At 34.7% G+C, this 18,343-nt stretch overlaps 1 protein-coding gene across 2 annotated transcripts; it reads left to right on the top strand.

The window, feature by feature from the left end:
* LOC109825259 (phosphatidylinositol 4-phosphate 5-kinase 4-like) lies at positions 1,720-14,665 on the top strand. 2 transcript variants are annotated; one of them, XM_020392075.1, is made up of 3 exons: positions 1,720-2,891; positions 13,193-13,433; positions 14,040-14,665. In XM_020392075.1, exons 1-3 carry the CDS (start codon positions 1,915-1,917, stop codon positions 14,211-14,213), a joined length of 1,392 nt encoding a protein of 463 aa, XP_020247664.1. In that variant the 5' UTR covers positions 1,720-1,914; the 3' UTR covers positions 14,214-14,665. The 2 variants fall into 2 exon arrangements, with proteins under 2 accessions (XP_020247664.1, XP_020247663.1); XM_020392074.1 differs by having other exon boundaries at positions 1,722-2,891; positions 13,193-13,451.

Raw genomic sequence — 18,343 nt, forward strand, 5'->3', positions numbered from 1 at the left:
ACAGTGTTAGTTTTATTCTGTAGAGTGTTAGTTCTATTCTGCACAGTGTTAGTTCCGTTCTGTAGAGTGTTAGTTCTAATCTGCACAGTGTTAGTTCTATTCTGTAGAGTGTTAGTTCTATTCTGCACAGTGTTAGTTCCGTTCTGTAGAGTGTTAGTTCTAATCTGCACAGTGTTAGTTCTATTCTGTAGAGTGTTAGTTCTAATCTGCACAGTGTTAGTTCTATTCTGTAGAGTGTTAGTTCTAATCTGCACAGTGTTAGTTCTATTCTGTAGAGTGTTAGTTCTAATCTGCACAGTGTTAGTTCTATTCTGTAGAGTGTTAGTTCTAATCTGCACAGTGTTAGTTCTATTCTGTAGAGTGTTAGTTCTAATCTGCACAGTGTTAGTTCTATTCTGTAGAGTGTTAGTTCTAATCTGCACAGTGTTAGTTCTATTCTGTAGAGTGTTAGTTCTAATCTGCACAGTGTTAGTTCTATTCTGTAGAGTGTTAGTTCTAATCTGCACAGTGTTAGTTCTATTCTGTAGAGTGTTAGTTCTAATCTGCACAGTGTTAGTTCTATTCTGTAGAGTGTTAGTTCTAATCCCCTACAGTGTTAGTTCTATTCGGTAGCGTGTTAGTTCTAATAATATGCACAGTGTTAGTTCTAATCTGTAGTGTGTTAGTGTCAGTTCTAACTGATGGCTTGTTAGTTCTATTTTATACCTACATTGTCTAATTTATACCACGTTATATCTAATTTATAACAATTAGGACTAACAATATGGGAACTATAGTGGAACCAGCAATAACTCTAGTAGAACTAACAAAATAGCGATTAGAACTGACAAATAAAACATTAGAACTCTAGTATGGAGCATAACAAAGAACTGCTTAATGACAAATAAAACATTAGAACTGAAGTCCAGTTAAACCTAGTATAGAACTAACAAGAAGACGATTAGAACTTAAGTTAATTGATTTTACAGTTAACCTACATGTCTTGTCGGACTTGCTCGTTTTCCTGTTTATTCGAAGAATCATCTCCTTCTTTAAAAGCTTGCACGTGAACCTCTTTCAGTCCAAGATTGTGGCAATGCTCCACCATAGACGTCAGATCACCATCGTTCTCAATGAGAAATTTTAAGCTTCCAACTGTTTGATCTTCGTATGCCAAAATTAATGACTCGTATGGAAGATCTAACCTCTCTGCCGCATCAAACTTGAGATCCAAGATGGTGGTTGAAGAATTAATCTTCAAGAATACCGCTTTATACTGCGAAGAGACAATGCAGATGATGTCCTTTTTAGCCATTTTGATCTGAGGAGGAGGAGTAATGGAGAACTAACTAGTTATTGCTCATGATGGAGAGAGTTATGGAGAGAATTTTGGTCTGAGGAGGAGGAGTAATGGAGAACTAACTAGTTAGATGGAGTAAAAAAAGGGGGAAATTTCCCTCCATTTTCACCATCATATCGCATTAATGAGAAGTGACTTCCAGGACTCGTCTGGGGAAGAAAGAGAAGGGCAGTTTTGGTTTTTTTGTAAAATACCATCTGCTTTTAGTATAAAGCTGACGTGGAGGGGGCTTAAAACATTAAAGCCCATTTTTTGGGGCTATTCCACATGGGGCAAAGTACAAGGGGGCTAGTCACACGAAGTTCCCACTTTTGGGGCCTGGACACATTTTTCCCTTATTCTTAACAAACAAATACTCATCACTCCCTTTCATCCCCCGTACCTCCCCCTTCTTCTTCTTCTTCTTCTTCTTCTTCTTCCTGTTTCTCTACCTAAAAAGCACACAAACGCGCCCTCTCAACAGAAACAGAGGAGGAAAAGATCAAGAAAAAAGAAAAAAAAAGGAATAAAAATCTCTCCTTTTTTTTTGGGTGATGAAGAAGATCGAAAGCAATCAGTGCTGCCGGCGCCGTTAAATGCATCAGAAGAAATCAGAAGCTCAGATCGGCAAGGAAAGCTACGGTCTCTCCTCCGATTTCAGCCCCAATCTCCAAATTCACATCGCAATCCCTAACCCTAACCCTAATCCCTTCGATCCTAACCCTAATCACCATGTTTCTTCTCCTCTGTCAACCCCCCACAAGCGCCCTATCATGACCCCAACGATCCCAAACCCTAACCCCAGCCCCTTCAACCTTCGCCCTAACCCTAGCTCCAACGGCCCTAGCCCCAAATTCATCGCCGCCTCCTCCGCCGCCCTCCGCCACCTCCTCCGGCAGCTCCACGTCCGTGTTCGGTTCCTCCTCCTCCTCTCTTTCCCCTCTCTTTACCTCTTCCTCTCAAATTCAAGCTCGAACTCTTATCTTTTAGATTTCCTCGTTGCTCTTTCGCTTTCTTCATTGCTATTGGTCATCCTTTCCCTTTCGCTTAATATCGTCCCGATCCGTTCTCTCCGCCTCCTCCTCACTCGATCTTCGTCTCTTATCCTTCCCCGTTATCACCGTTACCGCTGCCTTGCCAAAAAGCCCATCCTTTGGTCCATCGGATCCGCGGAGAAGCCCAAATCGGATAAGAGGCCCAATACGGGATCTTGGGTACAGGTCTATAACAATGGGGATGTGTATGAGGGTGAGTTTCATAGAAGGAAGTGTTCCGGGAGCGGGGTGTATTATTACTATATGAGTGGGAGGTATGAGGGGGATTGGGTTGATGACAAGTATGATGGGTATGGGGTGGAGACCTGGGCGAGGGGGAGTCGATATAGAGGGCAGTATAGGCAGGGGTTGAGACACGGCTTTGGTGTCTATCGGTTTTATACGGGGGATGTGTATGCCGGTGGGTGGAGTAATGGGCAGAGCCATGGCTGTGGTGTTCATACGTGCGAGGATGGGAGCCGGTATGTTGGGGAGTTCAAGTGGGGAGTCAAGCATGGGCTTGGGCATTACCACTTCAGGTGAAAGACTTGCTTCTTTTGTTTTTCTCACAAGTTTGATGAACTTATATTTGGTTCTTATTGCTTGTAGTCGTTCTTTTTTACATTGAATATGGTTATTGGAGCATATTCTGTACTACGCTGCGACTAATACTCTCTGTCTTGAACTTAACTTATTTACGTTTGGGGCCGGCATTTCAAGGAATGCTGTATTGTTAAATCACATATTTTATTTTTTGAACATCCTCCATTTAGTTTTCTTTAAAGAGTCAGAACACCTAGCAAGTATCTATATACTTGGTAGGTTAAAACAAATATACCGGGGAATACAATCATACGGCAGTGTCATCTTCGGATATGGCCATAGATGTCTTCCAGATTCAATGTATAACTGTATTAGTTAAATTATTAAAAAATTCCCTTATTTCTTCTTTAATCCAAACATGAAGCTTTACAATTGCCAAAGGAAAAGCTTAATATGCAGCAATACATTCCTAAACATTTAATGATATGTTCATGGTGGAGGGAAGGTTATGACTTTTGGGTGAGCGAAAATCCTCCCCATGTCCCTCCAATGCAGAGGAAGGTCTGTTCATGTCCTTTTCTCCATTATCTGTCACCTTGGAGAGAAGCCAATAATCATTAATGACAAGTCATTCTGCTACTAGGGAAATGGCTACAATAACACTGTAAATACACTTTCATGTTTTTCCTTGTTCCCTTTTTGCTGGCAGATATAAGATGTTTATATTTAATATGTCAGCTTATATTGGGATCCATATCGCAAAGAGTCTACTTCTCTCTCAATTCAATCTTCTCCCTTTATAATCAGCCATCTTTAATGTCTCCCTGATCCAAGTTCCAAGTTTTGACCTGTATTCTTTCATAATGACTTGTTAGTTATTGGGGTGTTTGAGCTGGACTCCCTTGTTATTTGTTGGTAAAATGATTTGGGATTTAGATGGATAGGAAGCAGATAATATTTAACATTACCACATGAAAGATAAATGAGTTGACATTTAACTGTAGTTCCTTATAAGGTAAAAAGATCCAAGTAGTTTCCACCATGTTGTTATACTACAAAAATAACAATCTATATGTATTAGCATTCGTCTCACTTATTCGGATATGTATTTGATTATTCAAATATTGCAAATAGTTTAGCATTGATGTTCGCAACCATGTTTCAGATTGATGAAACTTGAAGCGCATATTTCTCCAATCATGGTTGCAGAACTAGATTTGGATATGGATCAAACTATTTTTATTTGTTCATCCCTATTACTAGGTTGATCCTCCTCTCGAACACATTGATACAGCTTTCCCCTATGGAGTCCGAATCTCTTTCTCATTTGTGAGTTTGTGTTGCCATGGTGGGGGTGTGACAACATCTTTTCTTATACTCAATAGTTTGCTGATACCTGCAAGTCCATAGGGGAGTTTTCGATGGATTCATGGTTCTAGGTTTGGACTTCATTTATCCACATTCATACGACATCATCTCCGCCAAAATTTTCTTTTCATTGGGGCTAGTACCATAGTGGCCTCTGACAGACTCAAGTCTTGTCTGCAGCTCGCTATGAGTTCACAGTTCTAGGTTTAATTTGCAAGGTCATATGGATCAGAGCTTTGTTTGTAAGGTGCTCATCTGGGGGATTGAGGGAATTTTTTTGTTAATAAGAGGAGAGTTTCTTCAGTGTGAATATTTTGTTTGGGAATTAAGAGGATATTGATGAGGTGTTTGTACACTGGCAGCCAATATTTTGGATTTTTGTGGGAATTTGTGCATTAGTTTGATACTCCATGTCATGCATAGAAGCATTTTGTTACCCAATTGAATTTTGATTTGGGTTCCTGCTCTTTTCCTCCTCTTTCCTAAAATTTTAGAATGGGCCTGTATAAGCTTAAAAATTGGTTGAGCGAGAAGAAAACTTTGCTACATGCCCCCGACTTGTCACTCTGATCTTCAATAAATCCCTCCCAAAAAATTCATTTGGTTTAGCCTGTTTTGATATATAACACTTATTAAGCTCAAATATATTTTGAAGTAGAATATGGAAATAGTTAAGTTAAATAGAAGGGAAAATCAACTGGTTTCATATTGTGCATCTTGAGCGTGCACTCACGCATACACACTGTATGGTCCATTTTGACATGTTCAGTGTTATGCATAAGCATAAAGGTGCTAAAAACCTAGTACACATAACTTCGGAACCCCCCAGTCAAAATGCCAAGTTCCTATGGGGTTGGCTGTTGATGATCATGGAACAGAACTATCTTTCACAACACCCAACAACCTTGCGATATATCTATTGGATATTATCTACTTTTACAAATGCTCAAATATTTTTGTGTCCATCTTGAGAAGTTAAATTGTTTTTGTATTAAATTATGTTATTACTGGGATTACTTTGGTCCTTGTGTGCGTCTGTATATAGAAACTTCTAGGTAGCTTCATTCATGTCCATGCAAGTAGCTGAAGTTATTCTGTATAGACCATAATGTTCCAACACTTAAGCAATAAGTTGACTATGTGGTTCTACTTAGTAGATTTCATATTTTTGCTGTCAGTGTTACAACAATGCCTATTGTCTAAGGAGTTTCCTTTTCTGTTAGTTGTGTAGAGATTTCCATCTAAGTAACATATATTTAGGACATCACCAGTTGTACCCTTTAGAAATATACACAATGGCTGCTTCTGGTTGATTTTGTGACTAATTTTATCGGACTATACATATATATATGCTCAAACATTTCCTGTGCATTTGTATTCCATCCTATTGCTAATAACAATAAGGTAGGTGGTCCTTGGCAGTGAAACATTTAAAACTGTCAAACTGGATTAATTGGCACAAACATGAGTAGAAAGCACACACATATACATGGAGTTTCCTGTTGACACTAATCTGTCTACCTCCCGACTGCTACCAGCATGTCATGTAACTGCTCAACATTCGACATTGTGCTTTACTTCTATTTTGTCTAGAAAGAAGCAAGTTACTATGGGAGAAAATACTTGATAGTGACCCGTCTCGATAAAGCTGAATCCTTTAAATTATTTGGTAGTTTCTTGAGGTAGTTTTTATAGTCTACAGTGTAACGCCCCTCAGGGAGGTACATAAAAAATTGAGCATGACCTATCTGTAATAAGAAGGGTCGACCTGCTAAATCTTTATGCACATCACAATAGAGATATACTGAAGGGCGTAAAATAAAACAGTGGAGATGTATATGCAATACTCAAGATCACAAGGTTGACAACATAGTCCATAGAATACCAGAATAGAAAAAATTAAGGGGAACAACAAAATATTACAATAATAGTAGTAGCTACAAACATTAGTACATATTTGATAAGTCAAAAGTACTACAAAAGTGAATATAAATTAACTCCTACTAAGATTTTTCTCCCAGAGTTAATCTTCAATTTCAGGGTTTGCAAGTCCCTTATCCTTGCTGATGGTATGGATATAGAAACAATAGGGGTGAGCTTAAGACCCAATTGGTAACTATAAAAATCTCAAGTACAACATAAGGGGATGAATGAAAAGGATAGACATAGATATTCGAGCTTGAACAAAGGGATCTCAATATTAAGTTGCCATACTTATATCATGATCATTGATCGAAATAAAATAACATATAAATATGAATAATCAAGGTCTCATATTCAGGATTCTAAACTCCCAATCATGGGATAATTAATAAACCGCGCATGCCTTTATACATTCACCGGTGAGCGTCCTCACACAGAACATTGACCCAACCGGGACCCATTACTATTACCACCCACAAGTGAAGCTTACATCACACAAGGCATAATCCATGAATATAGACTATTTATCATCAATAAAGAGAGGAATACTATCATTATCAATAGTCGAATCATCGAAGCAAGTTGAATTGTTGCAATATTATCATTTAAGGATATCGAAGGTATAAAACTGAAATAAACATTAGGATAATAATGGTTAAGCAATCAACAAAGAGCCTACACATGTAGTGAATCAAATAGGAATATTACGAAAGTGATAAGATATACAACTTAGCATAGGAAATCAGCTTACAGAAATTTCAAGAAGTAATCAATCGAACTCTCAAAGACTTGAGAGGAGATAAAGAAATGTTACTTTACCGATTATGTTGGGATCTTCTCGGGCAACGAATGAATCCAAAATTCTGTCCTATATACACATACATGTATACCTACATGAGATTCTAAACGCTATGCCTTTTATAATTTTTCTAACTTAAAACTTATATCATGGTATAAGCTACACTCTAGATGATTACATCCAATATTTCTAATATGCACAATAGCATAAGTAGTGTACATGTAGTAGTTTTAGGTGAATGGATGATATAATAATTAATGTCCAAAATGCATGAAACTAGTTCCAAATGACTCCATTATGAGTCTAATTTCAGAATATTAAAATTTACATCAATGCATAGTGTATAGTAAGAGTTGTGCTCTCAGCAAACTACACCTATCAAAACTACAGTAGAAAAATAAAGATTACTATGTGGAATGAATAATTTATTTCGGGTGCTTAACACTACAAATGAGCTTATATTTGATATATAAGTAATATGATGGATTAGATTCTAAGTCCCATGAGTTACATCAAAATTTTATTTTTATAATGCATGTTACATGCAAAAGAACACCGGGGGGACAAACTGGAATTGTCAGTACATATACTAGCTATTAGAATTAGACTTAGACTTACCAAACATTACTCAAATTGATTCAAACTTACATCAGCAGAAAAACAATTGAGTCTAGTTTTAGGAACAAAAAAAAATTTTATGCATGCATGGTATATATTAAGATTTATGCTCTTTACAATGGACATAACTCAAGCAAACTATTTCAGACACATGCACTGAGTTTAACCATAATTTCAAAGTATTAAATGGTCTTAGAATTAAACAAACAAGATCTCAAATAAAAGCCATAGAAGTATAGTTTCAAGAACAGAAAGAGTATCTGTATTTGGATATATACAAAGAAAGTTATGATCTTTTTACTGGTAGGGTATCTTGCTGGAATTTCTGCACGAAATTTCGTTTCAAGATAAAATTGACATGCAACCCATGTTTACACTAAATCAAAGTAAGATGATTAATAATTTATCATATTAGGATTATAAACCAATAAATATTATATTTTTTATACTCATAGATATAAAAATCATGTTTTTATAACTAATTATGGACATGCAAAGGTTAATCCTTGCTTCAAAGTAACATGCAATGATAAAATCCTCATATGTAAGATCAAAACCAAATTAAATCATATAATTTCAGTCTAATATCCTTAATAATAACATGTAAAAGAGATTTATACCTAGGGTTGAGACTTGCTCCACTTTCTCCACCAAAATCCTCAACTACCTTCTTTCTCCTCTCATTCTTCAATGTTTAGAGCTTGAGAGATGAAGCTTATGGAATCTATATTTTTTTTTCTTTTTTTACAAGAGGAGAGGTGCTAGGGTTTGGTCGGCCAGAGGAGAGAGATGAGGTTTGGAGACTTTTTTAATGGCAAAATGAGAGGTGGAGTGCACTTATATATAAGACAAGGCCCATGTGAAGAGGAATCTTCAATTTGGCCAAAGTTGAGGGTTTTTATGAAAATTTCACCTACTAACATGGTTGAACAATTTAAATAATTATGTTAATTAGAGAGTCTTAAGTTAGGTATTTAATAATTAGGTTATCTGTAATTCAAGTTTAAAGCATGGTTGGTTTAGGTTTACATGGTAAGTTTGTATGCATGCGATAACTTCGTTAACTAGATCATAATATAAAAATTAGCTAAAGTTAAAATCCTTATGCTAGAAGATTTATATGGGATACAAAAAAGAAAAGAATTTACTAATTTATAGATCGGTATTGGTAACGATATCCGCTCATCAGAAGGAAAAAGGTAATGTTACATATCCGGTCATCGGAAGGAAAAATAAAGAACGACCTGTTCGATTGCTAGGCTTTAAGGAGAAGAAGCTGAGAAATAAGTCCATATCACTAGTTAAAGTGTTAAAGAACAATCAGGACGTTGAGGAGGTAACATGAGAACTAGAATCTGAGATGCGAAAAGTATATCCATATTTATTTTGAGGGTACGTAAAAATTTCGGGGACGAAATTTCCTTAAGGAGGGAAGCATGTAACATTATCTTTTTCTTTTCGATGATCGGATACTGTTACCAATACCGATCTATAAATTGGTAAATTTTTTTTTTTGGTATCCCATATAATCTTCGAGCATGAGGATTTTAACTTAGCTAATTTTTATTTTATGATCTAGTTAACGAAGTTATCGTACGCATACAAACTTAGCATGTAAATCTAAATCAACCACGCTTTAAACTTTAATTAGAGATAACTTAATTGTTAAATACCTAACTTGAGACTCTAAGTAATATAATTATTTAAATTGTTCAGCCATGTTAGTGGGTGAAATTTTCATAAAAACCCTCAACTTTGGCCAAATTGAAGATTCCTTTTCACATGGGCCTTATATATAAGTGCACTCCACCTCTCATTTTGCCATTAAAAAAAGTCTCCAAACCTCATCCCTTTCCTCTGGCCGACCAAACCCTAGCACCTCTCCTCTTGTAAAAAAAAGAAAAAAAAAATAATAGATTTCATAAGCTTCATCTCTCAAGCTCTAAACATTGAAGGAGAGGAGAAAGACGGTAGTTGAGGATTTTGGAGGAGGAAGTGGAGCAAATCTCAATCCTAGGTATAAATCTCTTTTGCATGTTATTATTAAGGATATTAGACTGAAATTATATGATTTAATTTGGTTTTGATCTTGCATATGAGGATTTTATCATTGCATGTTATTTTGAAGAAAGGATATATCCTTGCATGTCCATAATTAGTTATAAAAACATGATTTTTATATCTATGAGTATAGAAAATATAATATTTATTGGTTTATAATCCTAATGTGATAAATTATTGATCATCTTACTTTGATTTAGTGTAAACATGTGTTGCATGTTAATTTTATCTTGAAACAGAATTTTGTGCAGAAATTTCCAGCAAGATACCCTACCAGTAAAAAGATCATAACTTTCTTTGTATATATCCAAATGCAGATATTCTTTCTGTTCTAGAAACTATACTTCCGTGGTTTTCATTTGAGACATTGTTTGTTTAATTCTAAGACCATTTAATAGTTTGAAACTATGGTTGAACTCGGTGCATATGTCTGAAATAGTTTGCCTGAGTTATGTCCATTGTAAAGAGCATAAATCTTAATATATACCATACATACATGAAATTCTTTCTGTTCCTAAAACTAGACTCAATTGTCTTTCTATTGATGTAAGTTTGAATCAATTTGAGTAATGTTTGGTAAGTCTAAGCCTAGTTCTAATAGCTATTATATGTACTGACAATTCCAGTCTGTCCCCCCTGTGTTATCTTTCATGTAACATGCATTATAAAAATAAAAATTTGATGCAACTCATGGGACTTGGAATCTAATCCATCATATTACTTATATACCAAATATAAGCTCATTTGTATAGTGTTAAGTACTCGAAATAAATTATTCATTCCAAATAATAATCTCTGTTTTTCTGCTGCAGTTTTGATAGGTGTAGTTTGCTGAGAGCATAACTCTTACTATGCCCCATGCATTGATGTAAAATTTTACTATTCTGAAATTAGACTCATAATAGTCATTTAGAACTAGTTTCATGCATTTTGAACATCCATTGTTATACCATCCATTCAGCTAAAACTACTGCATGTACATTACTTGTGCTGTTGTGCATATTAGAAATATTGGATGCAATCATCTAGAGTGTAGCTTATACCATGATATAAATTGATATAAGTTTTAAGTTAGAAAAATTATAAAAGACATAGCGTTTAGAATCTCATGTGGGTATACATGTATGTGTATATAGGACAATTTTGGATTCATTTGTTGGCCGAGAGGATCCTGACATAATCGGTAGGTAACCTTTCATTGTCTCCTCTCAAGTCTTTGAGAGTTAGATTGATTACTTCTTGAAATTTTTGCGAGCTGGTTTCCCATGTTAAGTTGTATATCTTATCACTTTCGTAATATTCCTATTTGATTCACTACATGCGTGGGCTCCTTGGTGATTGCTTAACCATTGTTACCCTAATGTTGTTTATTTCAATTTTATACCTTCGATATCCTTGAATGATTATATTGCAACAATTCAACTTGCTTCGATGATTCGACTATTGATATTGATAGTATTCCATTTTTAGTTGATGATAGATAGTCTATATTTATGGATTATGCCCTGTGTGAAGTAAGCTTCATCGGTGGGTGATAATAGTAATGGGTCCCGTAGGGACAATGCCCTGTGTGAGGACGCTCACCGGTGGACAATGCCCTGTGTGAGGACGCTCACCGGTGGATGTATGAAGGCATGCGCGGTTTGTTGATTATCCCATGATTGGGGAGTTTGGAATCCTGAATATGAGACATTGATTATTCATATTTACATGTTATTTCATTTCGATCAATGATCATGATATAAGTGTGGCAACTTAATGTTGAGATCCCTTTGTTTAAGCTCGAATATATATGTCTATCCTTTTTATTCATCCCCTTATGTTGTACCTGGGATTTTTATGGTTACCTATTGGGCCTTAGGCTCACCCCTATTGTTTCTATATCCATTCACAGGTCATACCATCAACAAGAATAAATGAATCGTAGACCCTGAAATTGAAGATAAGCTCTGAGAGAAAAATCTTAGTAGGAGTTAATTTATATTCACTTTCGTAGTACTTTTGACTTATCAAACACGTATTAATGTTTGTAGCTACTACTATTATTGTAATATTTTGTTGTTCCCTTTAGTCTTCTTCTATTTTGGTTTTCTACGGACTCTGCTATCAACCTCGTGATCCTGAGTATTGCATATACATCTCCACTTCTTTATTTTTCGCCCTTCAGTATATCTATATTGTGATGTGCATAAGATTTAGCATGTCGACCCTTCTTATTACAGATAGGTCATGCTCAAATTTTTATGTACCTCTTTGAGGGGCGTTGCATATAGTGTGTGATAGGTGAGGTCTATCTAGCCTTGTGTTGCAAGTAACTGGGAAGTGAAATAGTTGCAATAATATTAGTAACAAACGATCTTTTTAGAAAAGGGGATTGGATACTGTCATTAAAAAGGAAGCCTTACTTTGAGTCTAAGTGTATGTTCTATTACTTCTTGTTTGATGTCATTTTTAGTTGCACAAATATGCTAAACATCAATTTTAGTCAGAATGAACAGATGGAAATTTCTTGATATGAATATTATAGGATAAAAGCTACTAATCCTAGCATTATGTTGATTTCTTAAGCATTAAAAGTAAAGTTTGCTGAGCCTTGGATATTTCTTTCTCCTCGTGATCTCTTGGGTTTTTGTGGTCCTCCATCCAGGTACTATTTGCTGAAAGCCATTTATAGGCCAAAAAACTGAAAGGCCCTGGCATGAATGAATTATAGACATCAGAAGCATTTGCTTGCCTGTGTTTAGTTTCAGTGAAAATGAGCGTATTTCCTTCTTTTTCGGTTCCGGGCCATCTCAAGCAACATGTGAATTATCAGCTTTGCAGAGATAAACGCCCAACAAGTTCCTTACAACGAGAATTTACCTTTTTTTATTTAGTAAATTTATTTGTCTTTCAGCCATGAGGATTTTGAACTTAGCGTTCATTCTGGTCTTTGATTAGTTAAAGATCACATTCACCCATTATGTATTCATCGATGTCGAATAAACATGTGGATGTTTGGTTAACTGTTTATGTATCTGCTGTTGTAATTCTACAAAATGATTGTAGATGGATTAGGAATGTCTTGGTTGAGGAAATATTCATGTTATTCCTGGGCCAACCTCCTCAAAATTCTTAGTAAACCTGATCCCAGCCAACTGTTCTTTATTTTTGCTCTTGATTTTGTTCGTGTCTGAGTAGGGTATATGTGAGGTATTCTACTCCTGCTGCAAGCAATGGACCTGAGTATTATTATGTTCAGAAAGGAACGGCACATTCCATCGTAATTTTGCTGGTCATGCCTGCGCATATATATGGTTGCATCATCTTATACTGATGAACCTGAGCAACTAAATCATAAAATTAGAGATTATTTTCCCTTCTCGAATTTCTTTGTATAAGCTCTAATTTTGAGGTGGCCTTGTCTTCGTTTAAGTATGGTTATCAATTGATGCAGTTTTCAGTTTTATCAGTCTATGGAGCAAAATATTGAGTTATCTATTGTGAAAATATTTGGGAAACTGATTTTATTTTTGTTGATGCGCAAAGGAATGGTGATACCTATTCTGGAGAGTACTTTGCAGACAAAATGCATGGTTTTGGAGTTTATCATTTTGCAAATGGGCATCGATATGAGGGATCATGGCATGAAGGAAGAAGGCAAGGCTTGGGAATGTACACATTTAGAAATGGAGAGACCCAAGCAGGTCACTGGCAAAATGGCATCCTTGATACTTTGAGCACACAGAATACTTTTCCTGGATCTCCTATTGCTGTGAATCACTCCAAGGTACTCAATGCTGTTCAGGTAAGATGACTAACAACCTAGCAAAGGGTAAATTTTTTAAAACACCATTGAAACTTGAGGGTTTTGGATTTTTGCACATAGCCCCACCAAACTTCATAAATCATTGATCTTATTCAACTTTTAAAATTATACTAAATTCATGTAGATGGCACTAATGGGTAGAGTGAAAAGACTAAACTGCTTTTTCAGTCTATGTTTCTCTTACCGAAAAGATAACATAGAAGTCATTTAGTATATAAGGGTAAATTTGTCAGAAAGTTGTCACGTGCAGAGCACATGATAACTTAAGGAAACTGTGGTTTATAAAGGTACTCAGGTGAAACAAAGTCAAGGGGTTTCCTATGATTTATATAGTATTTTTTTATCTGATTTGTTTTGGGAGCTGCTCTTTTTCATTTTTTATTTTTTATTTTTAGTTTTTTTTTTTTTTTGGGTGTGTGTCAAACCCCTCAGTAGTTTTGGGATGTTTTGTGAAATTTTATCCCTAGCAAAGTTAAGATCTATATGATCTTCCCTTTGCAGGTAATGATCTTACGTTAAAATACGGAATATCATTAAACTGAAATCTTTTCTCTGTTATATCATCAGGAAGCACGAAGAGCAGCAGAGAAAGCATTTGATGTACCAAGTGTAGATGAGAGGGTCAATAAAGCAGTGGCCGCAGCAAATAAAGCAGCCAATGCAGCGAGAGTTGCAGCTGTCAAGGCTGTACAAAACCGGACTTCTGGCACTAGCGATGATATCCCACTCCCAATTGTGTGAGACGTCTGCTTCCGCAATAATCAGCATAACGAAATTACCCTTCAGTAGGAGTTCAGCAGTTTTCCAAAAAAATTCTCATCTCTTTTTTTGTGAGCATTGCTGCGAGAGAAAATTCCTGCTTTGAGCCGCTTTCAGTCGTCGAAGATGATTGATTCCAGTTGATAGGCCTTTTTCACTTGTCATGTTAATATGTGAATATGAGGAGAGTTTCTTTTCCTTGTGTGATGGTGCCACTTCTGTCATTGTAAATGGGTGTTGTAAAATGCTGGCATGTTGGTTGGCCTCCATGCTAGTTTCCTCTGTTGTACGTCAGGAACCAGGGTATTCGATTAATGTTTGATAGAGAAAATTTTATCTTATGAGGTCTATGTTTCCAATTTTTGTTCGGGACTGTATGAAGGATTTGTTATTTTGTTGGGTTTGAGCTTTATGTTTGTGTACCATAACACAAAGTGTTTGTTTGTTTGTATGGAAGTAGCTATTAAGTATGTGAAATAAATGAAATACGCGTTTTTTTTGCTACTTTTGAGAAGAAAAATATGTTTATTTTTTAAAAAATGCTACTTTCGATACTTCAAATAAAATCACGAAAAATCATTTTCTCTCTTCCTAATAATATTTATTATTGCTACCAAACAAAAAAAATGTTAATGAAGTGGAAGAAATATTATTTCATCTACTTTCAAAAATTTACAAAACAAACAAAAGAGAAGTGATTCTGCTATTTCCTAATTCATAATTTCGGAAGTAATAGGTTTGATTTATTTTTTTTACTTCTAATACTTCCTATCAACCAAAAAGCCCTAAGACTCAAACGCAATGCACCCCGGAAGCAAAAAGAGAGGGGTCTACTGACCAAAAAGAATGCTTGATGAGGATTGTTATGAACTCTAGGGTGTTTGCAGGATTAACGCAAGCGGTTATCTTGAGCTTCAGAAAAATCGGGGCAGATTTTTCTTGCAATCACCAAATATTGGAAATCTCTGAACCCAACTTCAATCAGTTTCTCTCTCTTTCTTTCACAGAAGAATCACTGATGATAACTTTCACGAAAAAAAGTTAGCATCCGGTAGTTTCCTTCTACAATATTTCTACTGTTGTAGTGTAAAACTTGGAAACCCATTTGCCTGTTTGGTATTCCATATCCTCAGAATGAATTTCAAGCACGATCCGGATTTTAGAGGGAAGACAACTGAAAACATATTTGTTTAATTTGTTTAAAAAAGATTGATAATAGATTGTTAGTTTTGACAGGGGACATAAAATTGTGATGGAATACTCCAATATGTCATGCCCGCCAATTGTAATATGTTAATTTTGATAACATAAATCTATAAAAGAACCCGAGCTTCATTTTTTGGAAATTTGAAAGTAGTCTCATTAAGGAAAATGTCCTCACACCTGGAAACTTAGCAAAAATACATCTAAATCTAGAAAAGATGTAAACGCTATCACGTTTAAAAAAAAATCCATGTGAAATCAACAGAAATGCCTTCAAACTTGAAAAATATCTGAAAAGTCCAAAAGTTGTTCGTTCCCTCGACTATTGGAGCACAACATGCTTTAGGTTACGTGTGATGCACGCATCGTATATACCAGAAGTTCTAGTAAACAGATATTAAAGCAAATTTGGGTTGCAGAGTTGCAAATTAACACACACTTCACCATAACACTTGAAAGTACTCTACTGTCACATCAGAAGTGAGAGGATCCGAATTCCCTTGGTTGCCCTGTTTATATCTCTGTCGATAGAAGCAGAGTTTTCCGCAGCCGAACTACCGCCGATACTTCATTAGAAAGGTCACAATCAGCAACCGTGTTCAACAAGTAATTAAGCCTCTTTCTACATTTTAAATGCCTAACTGTCTGTTTATTATTTATTTGTCTAAATTAAGAATGTGTGCGTCACATGGAAAGTAAAAGAAGATTGACGATTCCTTTAAAATATATTTTTAAAATATATGGATAAATTTTTTAAATATACCAAATTCGAAATTTAATTAGCAAAATTGACCCAAAAAAATTTAATTAGCAAAATCGATCAATTTTCAGAGATGTCAACACAATTGGTTAAAAGCTGGTCAATTTTTTAAAATACTGTTTTTGAAAGACATAGGACAACTAGTCTAGTGTAATTAATACTTACTAATTACAGTTTCATCGTAGATCATACCCCTTTTAAAAGTGAGAGCTTGAAAAAAACTTTTCATAGACAAAAATATACTTGACCCTTTTAGACATTACATTATTATTATCTTCTATTCTAACTAATTTTAATTACTAGGTATAAGCTTCAATTATTCAATCCTATTATAATTAATATGTTTATAGTTCAGATTTAATTTAAGTATGTTAAAAATTATACTAATTTTTAGGTAATTATTCAACCTACACATTTAGCCACTTCTCTAGAAATTACAAAATAGAAAATCTCAAAATTTAGAAAATTTATTTATCAGAGAAAACAGTAAACATTCAAAAATTTAACAATCTAAATATTTGAATTTGGTACCTAACAAGTAAAAAAAATAGAATTCTTTATCTTAGCATTTGTTTCTTATATTTAAATTAAATATAAAGATAATAGATGATATTATGAAATATGCTCAACTCCTAAACTATTTTCATAATTAAGGGGCCAAATGTCAATTTTGCAGGAATTACCAACCTAGAAAATATCCAAAATCTATATAACTTGCACAAATTGTAGAAATATTCAAAAGGCATAACTTAAAGATTTTACCAAAAAAATCAACCTACAAAATTAGTAGAAATATCCAAAAGACTTTTAGAAATTGAGTATTTAGAGTCGAAATTGAAAAAGTTTTAATAGATCGAAAAGTCCTAGATTTTATAAAATTGACTAAAAATCCAAAAGAATTTCTTACATTTCAAACAATCTTAATTAATAGAAAAATCTTTGATATGATTTTCATTGTGACCATGTTCCAATTAATTGAAATATCTTTAATGAGATACGAGCTATAAATGATTTTTCAATCTCCATGTTCAACCATTTGTCAAGAAATTACAAAATAGAAAATCTCAGAACTTTAAAAAATTTATTTACTAGAGAATATGTATAAAGATTAAGGGAGGCCTATTCTCAGTACTACCCAAAGAGAGATAGTACTGAGAATATAGAAACCCTTCTTAAGTATCAGAATTATCATTTAAGCCCCCTTTAACTTCTAGATTTTATCAAAAAATACCCTTTAACTTTGAGATTTTATTAAAAATCACCATAAAATTAGTGGGGCTTTCTGATAAAATCTTAAACTTAAGAGGGGTTTTCTGATAACCACTAAACTTAAGTGGGTTTTTCTGATCTTTTCAAAGTTAAAGGGTGTTTTCTTATAATCATCCAAAATTAAGGGAGGTTAAATATCAAAAAACCTTCCTTAATTTTGGATGATTACAAGAAAACACCCTTTAACTTTGAAAATATTAGAAAACTCCCCTTAAGTTTAGGGGTTATCAGAAAGTCCCTCTTAACCTTAAGATTTTATCAGAAAGCCCCCCTCTAAACTTATGGGGTTTCTAATAAAATCTCAAAGTTAAAGGGTATTTTTTGATAAAATCTGAAAGTTAAAGCGGTCTTTAGTAAAAATTTCGATACTTAAAGGGGTTTTATGATATTTTGAAAACATGAATCAATCAGAGTACGTGTATGCTAACTAGTTTTTATGAACACGAGAGCGATTGCCACGTGTTCTGTTAGTATTGAGAATAGGCCTTCCTATCACATAAACAAGGTTAAATATCAAAAAATGTCCCTTAACTTTGGAAACTTTGGATGATTATCAGAAAACACTCCTTAACTTTGAAAAGATCAGAAAAACCCACTTAAGTTTAGGAGTTATCAGAAAACCCCTCTTAAGTTTAAGATTTTATCAGAAAGCCCCACTAATTTTATGGTGATTTTTAATAAAATCTCAAAGTTAAAGGATATTTTTTGATAAAATCTAGAAGTTAAAGGGGGCTTAAATGATAATTCCGATGCTTAAGAAGGGTTTCTATATTTTGAAAGTTAAACAGGGTTTCTGATAATCACCCAAAGTTAATGAGGGGTTTTCTGATATTTAACGAGCAAATTCTGTTAGTTGTGGGGCCACGCATATCCATTTTAC

The sequence above is a fragment of the Asparagus officinalis genome, chromosome 10 (genome assembly GCF_001876935.1).
Source record: "Asparagus officinalis chromosome 10, Aspof.V1, whole genome shotgun sequence".
Taxonomy (NCBI): Eukaryota; Viridiplantae; Streptophyta; class Magnoliopsida; order Asparagales; family Asparagaceae; genus Asparagus; species Asparagus officinalis.